The sequence below is a fragment of the Conger conger genome, chromosome 19, assembly GCF_963514075.1.
Source record: "Conger conger chromosome 19, fConCon1.1, whole genome shotgun sequence".
Classification (NCBI taxonomy): domain Eukaryota; kingdom Metazoa; phylum Chordata; class Actinopteri; order Anguilliformes; family Congridae; genus Conger; species Conger conger.
This window is the reverse complement of record NC_083778.1, coordinates 11,634,593-11,644,592: the sequence shown is the minus strand read 5'-3', so window position 1 is coordinate 11,644,592 and position 10,000 is coordinate 11,634,593. Positions and strand designations below refer to the sequence as shown.

Below are 10,000 nucleotides of genomic sequence, written 5' to 3'. Positions count from 1 at the left end.
AACTGGGGTACTCAATCTTACCCAGAGAGGGCCGGGGTGGGGGCAAGCTTTTGTTCAAACCAAGCAGTTACACCCCTGACTCTACTAATCAACCATTAGAGTCGTTGCTAAGGACCTGGATGAGTAGAATCAATTGGTTGGAACAAAGCCCTGCACCCACACCGACTCTTTCTGGGTAAGACTCAGTATCGTGGTGTAGTGCACATTTGTAGCAAAAACCTGCAGACAATGCGGCCCTCGGGACCTGGAGTTGAGTCGCCCTGGTGTAGATGAAAAGATCCAAAGAATCCCCATCAGACTCCGCATTCCCCGCTTGAAGTTGTAGATGAGCGATCGGCAGTAGATTAGTCTGGCCTGTGGTTTGTTTCCAGAGGTCTCTGATTTCAGGATTTGAAAAAGATTTTTCAGTATTTTTAAATGCTAATGCTAATGCTAATTTGTATTCGGACATTTCTGTTGGGAAAGTGCCGTCTCAGTACCGTGAGGCATACCCAGCATAAACCCTCACTGTAACCAGCTTTAAGTGCTCTGTAAATGACTCAACATTTGTTGGAGTGCTGTGCAATGTTAGCCCGGGCGCTTTATGAAAGACCTGAAATCAGAATCTCTGGGAAATCTCCCCCCTAGCCCATCTCTAGCTGTCATAAAATAATGTAGTGTGAACAGAAGCCAGAAGCGTGCTGCGGTTAGATTGTACACCCCCACCCCCCACCCCCTCTCCCTTGCTCCCCTATCGGGGGATAGGAGGCTGGCTTAATTCGGCTCAGGCAGAATGACACAAAGATTTATCTGGATGGGCCGGGTCCCTCAAGCACTGCTGTGTCGATGCAGTTTCCTAAAGAATCAATGTAATAGCCCGAAACCGGTGCTGTGTAGACTGCACAGGAAGGAAAAGAACTGGGGCCTTTTTCTGCCTCCTTAAAATAGGGTGAAGGAAGGAACTGACCCCAGCGGGAGCCGGAATGGCCGACAGTACAAGCCTTTGTGACCCCTTGGATCACGATGTCACAATCAGGGCTATCGATCGACCAATCAGATTTCTCCAAAGTGTACCATTCAAAGGAATTTTCGTGAAGGGCCTAGACTGTTCTTTTCTAGGAGTGCAGATCTTTAGCTACAGTGCACAGGGTCTCCAGCACACTGAATGCACTTAAATAATCAATGGCTCGTTTTTAAGCCCAAATTACAGTTGGGTCTGGCACTCTTAACACCAGGAACATTGCACACTTAACACTCTCAGCGGTAATGCTGGGATACCTGTGGCTGCAAGATGAAAATATTATAAAAATATTTCAACACTTATTGAAAGGGAACACAGAACAGTATAGTAATAGAAAATATGTTATCAACATCAGAAAATATATTGCAATACTTCATAATACATGAAATAAATTTACTGAATATTGGTATGTCCTAAAAAGTGCATATATTCACAGTGTGTGGCAGGGTTTTGATTGATTGTTCACTGTTTTGCCTCCTATTCACAATGTGTTTCTGCCACTTATTCCGTCCTGGCTTGTTTCTCCTTCCTCTCGACTCCTTTCTCCTTTCTTCTCTTCTATTTCTACTTACTAACCTTCTTACTTTCTCTTGTCCTGTACTCCTATCTCTCTCCCCCCCTCTCCTATCTCTCTCTTCCTCTCTTCTCTTCCACTCTTCTCTCTCTCTCCTCCCCTCTCTCCTATCTCTCTCTGTCTCTCTCTCCTCCTCTCTTCTCTTCCGCCCCCTCTCTCTCCATCTCTCTCTCTCTGTCTCTCTCCCTCTCTCTCTGTCTCTCCTCCTCTCTTCTCTTCTGCCCCTCTCTCTCTCTGTCTCTCACTCCTCTCTCTCCTCCTCTCTTCTCTTGCGCCCCTCTCTCTCCTCCCCTCTCTCTCTCCCTCTCTCCTCCCCTCTCTCCCTCCCTCTCTCTCCCTCTCTCTCTCTCTTACTCCCTCTCTCTCTCTCCCTCTCTCCCTCTCTCTCTTTCTCTCTCTCTCTCTCTCTCTCTCTCTCTCTCTCTCTCTCTCTCTCTCTCTGTAGCTCCAGGCTCCCAGTGTTAAAGGCTTTGACTTTGCCAAGCTGCACCTGGGTCAGCACAGTAAGGATGACATCATGGTGATCCAGGAGCCCGCCCCCCTCCCCGCGCCCGTAAAGGAGGCGACGCCGTCGGAGAGCGGGGACGTGCCCACCCCCAAATCCAAGACCTCCTCCACCAAGGCGTCCCGCGCAGCCCGCCGCAGAGGGAGGTCAGCTACCCCGAAAAACTCATTCCAATAACCGCTTATTTTTCTCCACTCTTTTCCTGTCCGTGCTCCTGACCCGGAAACCGATCGAGGTCGGCCATCTTTAAGGACATTTCCGACCTCGTAAAAGTTCCTTCTAGGAGCTAGAAGTAGAAGTTAGGAGCCCCCAATATTTTCTATGAGCAAGAAAACATGAGCGAATTTTGGGAGCGAGGAGTAGATAAAGAGTAAGAAATATACAAAGCCAGTCTCAGCAAGAAATTTTGTCTTATATTTAGACTAAAGCTTATTTCTATGACTTTTTTGCGAGATAAGACAAAAAGATCATTTCACATAAAACAAAAAGTTACTTAAAACAAGTGAGTATTTTCTCGCTGAGAGAAAAGAACAAGATTTTATGTCTGATTACTTACTGTATCTGTGTACAATTGAAAACAAATTGCAGGGGCCTGCAACAAATGCGTTCTGAATCCTCGTGTGCTTAGCACTGTGTATGAAAGTTAGCTTGTTGCAAGCATTTGACCCCTTTAACAAGCTATCTAAAGTCTCCAAGCTTTTACTCAGTGAGTAATTGTGTCAGAATAATCACTGTAAAATTTACACAAGACGTCAAGTCTTTCATAAAGAGCTGATTGTTTTTGATAGCTGGAAATGAAAACATAAAAATGAACATAAATGTCACTCTCCAGTAATTGCTAAGAAGCAAAAATAAATTACCATGGCAGCAGGCGAGTGGTTGCCAGATAGCTGGACACTGCGGAATTCCCCATTGGGTGGAGCAGCAGCAAGTCACTTATAGACTTCAATCAAGTGCATGCATGGAAAGATCTTTAATTTTCCACCTAAAAACTAAAACGGCCTGAATAAGCAAGTGCTTAAAGCCTCGCAGTGATATGCTATTTTTATTTTGCTAGGTAATCCTAAGACAACCTAGAGGTGTCCAATCTTATCCTAAAAGGGCCGGCGTGGGTGCAGGTTTTTGTTTTAACTCTAATCAAGACCTTGATGAGTAGAATCAGTTGTCTTAGTCCTGTGCTAAAACAACAACCTGCACACACACCGGCCCTTTCTGGATAAGATTGGACAGCCGTGCCCTAAGACCAATCATGTATTGAGAGCCAGTGAAATATAACGCTCGTATTACATTATATCTACGCTTTGTTAAAAGCCTCCCCTCACACCATACGCCCGGTACATGGCTCTCCAGCGCGTTTGATTTGTCGTCCATCTTGTAGACCTCTATTAGGAAGGTCGAATAAACCCCCGCCTCCACCAGTAAGGGTTGACTTTGCTAAACCCCCGCAGGAAAAGGAGCTTACCGTGGACTGCAAAAACTGTCTGCCTTAACAGCTGTTTTAGTCTTGTCGTGACGCTTCTTATTTTTCCTCCCAAGTAGAAAATATTACTGGGTTTTGTCTTACTGTTTTTGCTCGATAAGTGACATTTTCTGACCCCATTGTCAAATCAACAAATTAGTCAAACAGTCTCTCCTCAACTGGAAACATTTTAGTCTTATTTCGCAAAGAGATAATTGGAATAAAATGTCAGGTCTAAATATAAGACTAAAATGCGAGTTGAGACTGACTTATTTTTCAGCTTTGGCGGGTTAGCGCCCGCACTGACGTAGCAGCGCAGCGCTCCTGTTCCGCTGAATGACAGCACGTCCGTGGGTGTGTGTTCGTGAAGGCCGTTAGAGTGAGGGGGAATAGTACAGCGGACCGTGAAGCGGTGTGAATGGCCAGGCATCGAGGGGGGGGGAGAGGCCGAGTCCTGGAGCTCAGAGCCGTGAAATCCAGGCTGAGAAAGTAAAAAGCCCCCGTACCCAGTAACATCTCAACTGACCAAAAAGTGAAAGGCTTTATTACCATGGAATTTGTTTTATTTATGATTTGATGGCCGATTTGGAAAAAGCACAGTCACGTGACAGAGAGCGTTCCTGATGCATATTTTCATGCTGTGAACGTAGGTAACTGTTGCGGTAGAAACGGGAAGCTGTGAGCTGTGCTGTGCTGTGCTGTGCTGTGCTGTGGAGTTTGGGGTGACTGTGCGCTGACCCCGTTCCCTGTCGCCGGGCAGGATCTCCCCGTCGGACGGAGACTCCATGGCGAGCGAGCCGTCGAGCGGGAGGGAGTCGACCGAGGAGAACCTGAGAGCGCCCGTCACCCCCTGCGAGGGGAAGCAGAACCGCAAAGCCACCAAGAACGGCAAGTGTCCGGCCCCGAAACCGCAGCCGAACATGGAGGTCCCGTCTAAAACCACACCCGAACATGGAGGTCCCGTCTAAAACCACACCCAAACTGGGGCCCCGCCCCAAATTACACCCAAACATGGGGGCCACGCCCGAAAACCACACCCAAACCGAGAGAGAGCGAGTCAAAGGGGAGACCTGCATCCCTATGACACGCTGAAAACCACAGCTACCCCACCCCAGTGACCAGGCCTCAAACTGCTACTGAGCCAGAGAGAGGGGTGCTGGGAAGAGCTGCATCTGGACCACACCCAGGACAGAGAGAGAGAGAGAGAGAGAGAGAGAAAGAGAGAGGGGGGAGAGAGAGGGGGGGGAGAGAGAGGGAGGGAGAGAGGGTCAGAGAGAGTGAGAGAGAGAGGGAGAGAGAGAGGGGGGAGAGAGAGAGAGAGAGGGAGAGAGAGAGGGTGGGAGAGAGGGACAGAGAGTGAGAGAGAGAGAGAGAGACAGAGACAGAGTAAAGTGCCTGTCACTGTCTCTGGCCCCTGTCCGTGCGTCCTGGCGTCTCTCCGTCCTCACATGTCCGAGCTTCACCTCGGAGTGGCCCCGGCCTCATAGAGCCCCCTACAGGGCCCCAGGCTTCTGTTCGCTCAGGGGCCAGAACCAGGGAGCTAGCGTTTCCAACACTGTATCTTATCTGCATCTGTCCCTTTACTGTCCTGTTTCCTCTCCCAGATTTGAGTGGTCGTGCTGTAATTCTAACAGCCAGAGACTGCCACTCGCTCAGTAACTGCCTCCCGAGCGAATCTCGCTTCAGCCCTGACGTACAGCCGACTACAGCGTGTAGTAAAGGCCCATTGGGCCACCCAGACTGTGCCTAAAGGATCCATTTATAATGTACAGTCAATGTGCGTAGACATCCAACAAGTAGGCATTTATAATGAAGGATAATGTGCATTGTGACTACGTGACGTTCCTGGATGGAATTTCCACAGGGATCCCTTGTCTTTTTCCAACTCTGTGAACCTGTTTTTCTTTTCTCTTTTCTTTTATTCTGGCCCTCAGGGAAGAATAAAATTGGTAAGATATCTTTAGTTTTTTTCTAAATTTACGAACTACTGGACGCTGTACAAGCGTGTCATTTGTGTGTGTTCAGTGACGTCGTTGTAAGAGCTTCGAAGCACCCGCAAGAATGAGTCTGTGCGGGGATGATTTAGCGATGATTTATGCCAGACTTTGCTTTACTAGTCTGTTCCATCTGTAGTCCAGTTATTATAGTCATTTTCTTCCTAAAAATATACAAATTACATATGTGTTTTCATTGGAATCCCTGTGAAATTCAGACTTAAACAGATGCTTTTTCATGATTTTACAGTAAGTTGCTTGTTCATGTCATGAGTGATCAGACCATGCTATCACTTATATTTCTTGCTCTGGTATCAGAAAACAATATATATTTTTTTGTCCTAATACCCAGAGTTAAATGTAAGCATTCATCTCTTATCTTCTCAAATAGAGAAGACCAGCTGCCCAAATTCACTTATGAAACCAAGTCGCAAATAATTTATTGGAAACTTGAAATGAAATCCAGGCACTAATCTTGCTGAAGTGTCCACTGCTCTCCTGTGCCCTCTGGTGGTCAGCAGACGGTAAGACAACGTCAAGGGCATGAGGTGGGGCACCAAGATCAAAGAACGCGTTCAGGCCTGAGCACATGTTGTCTAGACTCACTTTATGGTTGCCAGCTTACTGCTGTACGGTACAATGCGTTATTTGTCTGGTTTAGGTACGCCATCCATTCATAAATGGCATGAATTAATCCTCCCTGCTGAAAAAAAAAACAGCTCAAGCTAGGTTTTGAAACAGCTTTGAACAATTGCTGGTTGACTGGTTCAGACAAGCTCCATACTCAGCATGGTCTGACCAGCTCAAGCTAGGCTTTTGAAACAGCTGGTTTTGCAGGTTGACCAGCTCAGACCAGCTCCATACTCAACACGGTTTGACCAGCTCAAACTAGGCTTTTGAAACAGCTGGTTGCTGGTTGACCAGCTCAAACCAGCTCCATAATCAACACGGTTTGACCAGCTCAAGCCAAGTTTTGAAACAGCTGGTAGCTGGTTGGCCAGTTCAGACCAGCTCCATACTCAACACGGTTTGACCAGCTCAAACTAGGCTTTTGAAACAGCTGGTAGCTGGTTGACCAGTTCAGACCAGCTCCATACTCAACACGGTTTGTCCAGCTCAAGCTAGGTTTCGAAACGGCTGGTAGCCGACATTCCAAGCTGGTCACAGCTGGATTTTACCCCAGGGCTCGGCGTATTGTGTGTCCAGAACGTGGCGGTTTGGGTGAAACGTCCCCCCTCCCTCCCCCCCCCCCCCAGGCCCCCCGCCGGCGAACGGGACGGACGAGCAGCTCTCCTCGGCCTCCATCTTCGAGCACGTGGACCGCATGTCTCGCTGTGGGGACGGGACGCGGCGCGTGGCCAATAAGATCCAGCTGATCGCCATGCAGCCAATCCCGGCCCCGCCCCAGCACAGCCCCGCCGTCACCGAGCGCGTGTCCGAGAGCGCCAAGATCAACAAGGAGGTGAGCCCCTCTCGAATACACCGCCCCCCCCTCCCGAAGCTCCCAGTCACGTCACCGCCTCAGCTTCACTTCTTAAAGTCACGGTGAAATCTCAGTTTCAGCAGTTTAGTCAATTCTCAATAACCACATGAACATTTCTGAGAGTATGGATTCCAAAAACAATTATACAGTTCTAATGTTTGTGTAGTTTCACTCCTTTTTACCTGCACTTGTTGGGAAAACTATTTAAATTGTGATTTTACGTCATCAAGTAGCAAATAACGGTGGGCATGTATATCTGTTAATTTTCCGTTCTCCTCCAATGAACATCCGTCCAGCATGGATTTCTCCCCCTCCTCATTTGACATCAGTCAAGTTGACTTCAAAAAGCAGGGCTGCCCAACCCTGTTCCTGGAGATCTACCGTCCTGTAGGTCTTCACTCCAAACCCTAACAAAGCACACCTCATTCAACAGCTAGAGCAGGGCTGCCCAACCCTGTTCCTGGAGATCTACCGTCCTGTAGGTTTTCACTCCAACCCTAACAAAGCACACCTCACTCAACAGCTAGAGCAGGGCTGCCCAACCCTGTTCCTGGAGATCTACCATCCTGTAGGTCTTCACTCCAAACCTAACAAAGCACAACTCACTCAACAGCTAGATATCTCATTGATCTTCTCATCAGTAGAATTGGGTGTGCCAAATTAGGGTTGAAATGAAAACCAACAGAACTGCAGATCTCCATGAACGGGGTTGGGAACCTCTACTCTCGCTGGTGAGTCTCACCGATAAGAGTGTTGGGCACGATAAGAGGGTTGGGCAGCCGTGCACTAGGCCACAATAGAGGAAGCGGTAAAAGAGGGTTGGGCACTATAAGAGATAGAGGAAGCGGTAAAAGAGGGTTGGGCACTATAAGAGATAGAGGAAGCGGTAAAAGAGGGTTGGGCACTATAAGAGGGTTGGGCAGCCGCACTCTTGGCCATAATAGAGGAAGTGGTAAAAGAGGGTTGGGCACTATAAGAGAGTTGGGCAGCCCTGCTGTAAAGAGGGACAGGTATGGCGGGCATGACGTCTCTGGTCCTCCTGTCTTTCGCGGTCTGGCCGCTGCGTCCCCCCCCCCGTGTCCGTCTGACCGCAGTAACCCCGCTCTGAGACCCCCGCCCGTCCGTCTGACCGCAGTAACCCCGCTCTGCCCAAGATCCAGGTGGCACTGCGGCACAAGTCGGAGATCGAGCACCACCGCAACAAGATCCGGCTGAGGGCCAAGCGCAGGGGCCACTACGACTTCCCCGCCATGGACGACATCATGGACACCTTCGGCGACCTCAAGGACCCCGACCAGATCTACCAGAAGGCCCAGATGCAGATCGACAAGATCCTGGACCCCGAGGCGCACATGCCCTCCATCTTCATGGAGCCCAGGAAGAGGTGGGGGTCAGATTTTCATCCGTCTGTAGACACTTGGCTACGTGGCGGAGCACTGCTAGGGCCTGGTTCATACGGTAAAGCGTCTCAGAGTAGAAGCGCTGAGCTAGGATCAGTTTCCCCTTGACCGTATCCTAACCTTGTCCATCATCAGCGAAAACCCGAAACTGATCCCAGGTCAGCACCTCTGCTCTCGTCTGAAGTCTGAAAATCGGCATTCACACCTTCCTTTCAGAGGCCAAATTAAGGATTTGGTGTCCCTGGTATTGACTTCATAAACACATACCTTAACCTAATTTAGAAATCATCCAGTTATACCTGCTTATTCCTAAAGAAAGGTTTTCTTTTACACGTGAATAAATGTAGTCTTTCAGGATGTGCGTTAGCTCTACAGTTTGACAGTGTTCCCAGTCCTTAATCAGGCTTAATGTTAATCCGTTTTTTTTTTTTAAAAAGCCTCCAGGAGTCTCTAAATTTGCTGGATTCAGTTCCATGCCCGGATGAGAATCCCCCTCTCCGCTTCACAAGTTAACAGTAGTTTGGCAGAAACATATGGCTGTTTACCGCAGTTTCCATGGCACGTTTATGCCAGCATTCGGTATCACAACTTGGCGGGGACGTCTCTTATTTTGAGACGAGTGTATCTCACTTCAAGTTAGTAATGCACAATGATGTCATTATTAGCCATTTGAAGAGGAATTTTTTTATTCAAAATCAAGAGCTTTATTGCTTTTTGTTATGAGTAGCGATTGCTATATCAGCACTAGAATATTCAGTTAACTCTTTCAGTCCCAAGAGTGCCATATGGCACTCAAGTGTAACTACCGTAAAATCCCAAGAATGCCATATGGCACTCTCGACATTATACCCTTTCAACCAATCAAAATGACCGCGATACTATCGTTTTGAGCCCCTTTTAAACCCGACTAAATTTTCCCAACCAAAACCCCCTTGGGATGTGGGTGGAGCGACAGTATTGGGCTCGGGACCGAAAGGGTTAAGAGCGCTCTAATCGCGTATTAGTGACCTCACACCATAAGGAGTCTGAGCGGTCTGAGATGGGAGTGGTGTGATGATGTGGCTCTCGGGGAGAGTGTGCTGATGCGGAACGTTCCGGTTTGGGTTCCCGCAGCGCCCGGGGGAAGCGCTCGCCCAAGCAGAGGAAGAAGCCGCAGGTGAACGGGACGGCGCTGGAGGATAAGGACCGGCTCATCACCACCGACAGCGACGGCACCTACCGGAAGTACCCCGGCGTCAACAACGTGGCCTACGTGGTGAGGAGCTGTTCACTGCCACCCTGTCTGGCACCGACAGTCATTCCACGGTCACTTAGATGACATTTCGTCCCCATTCTGACTTTTGGTCTGAAAAACAGCTGAACCTCTTGACCACGTCTGCATGCTTTTATGCATTTAGTTGCCGTCACATGATTGGCTGATTAAACAAGCTGGTGTACAGGTCTACCTAATAATAGAGTTATCACTGACTCTATACACACGCAAACACACGCATACGCACTCATATACACACACACACACATTCATATCCACACACACACACTCATCTACACACGCAATAACACACACACACACACACACACATTA

The 10,000-nt window shown here is 48.5% G+C and overlaps 1 protein-coding gene across 1 annotated transcript in view; it reads left to right on the top strand.

Annotated features, from left to right (window-relative positions):
• LOC133119345 (UPF0606 protein KIAA1549-like) overlaps positions 1 to 10,000 on the top strand; it is a 36,399-nt gene that overhangs the window by 23,267 nt on the left and 3,132 nt on the right. The window contains exons 14-19 of the mRNA XM_061229880.1: positions 2,020 to 2,225; positions 4,299 to 4,426; positions 5,473 to 5,487; positions 6,789 to 6,994; positions 8,170 to 8,399; positions 9,529 to 9,670. Coding sequence (XP_061085864.1) covers positions 2,020 to 2,225; positions 4,299 to 4,426; positions 5,473 to 5,487; positions 6,789 to 6,994; positions 8,170 to 8,399; positions 9,529 to 9,670 — 927 coding nt within the window. The remainder of the gene's footprint in view (positions 1 to 2,019; positions 2,226 to 4,298; positions 4,427 to 5,472; positions 5,488 to 6,788; positions 6,995 to 8,169; positions 8,400 to 9,528; positions 9,671 to 10,000) is intronic.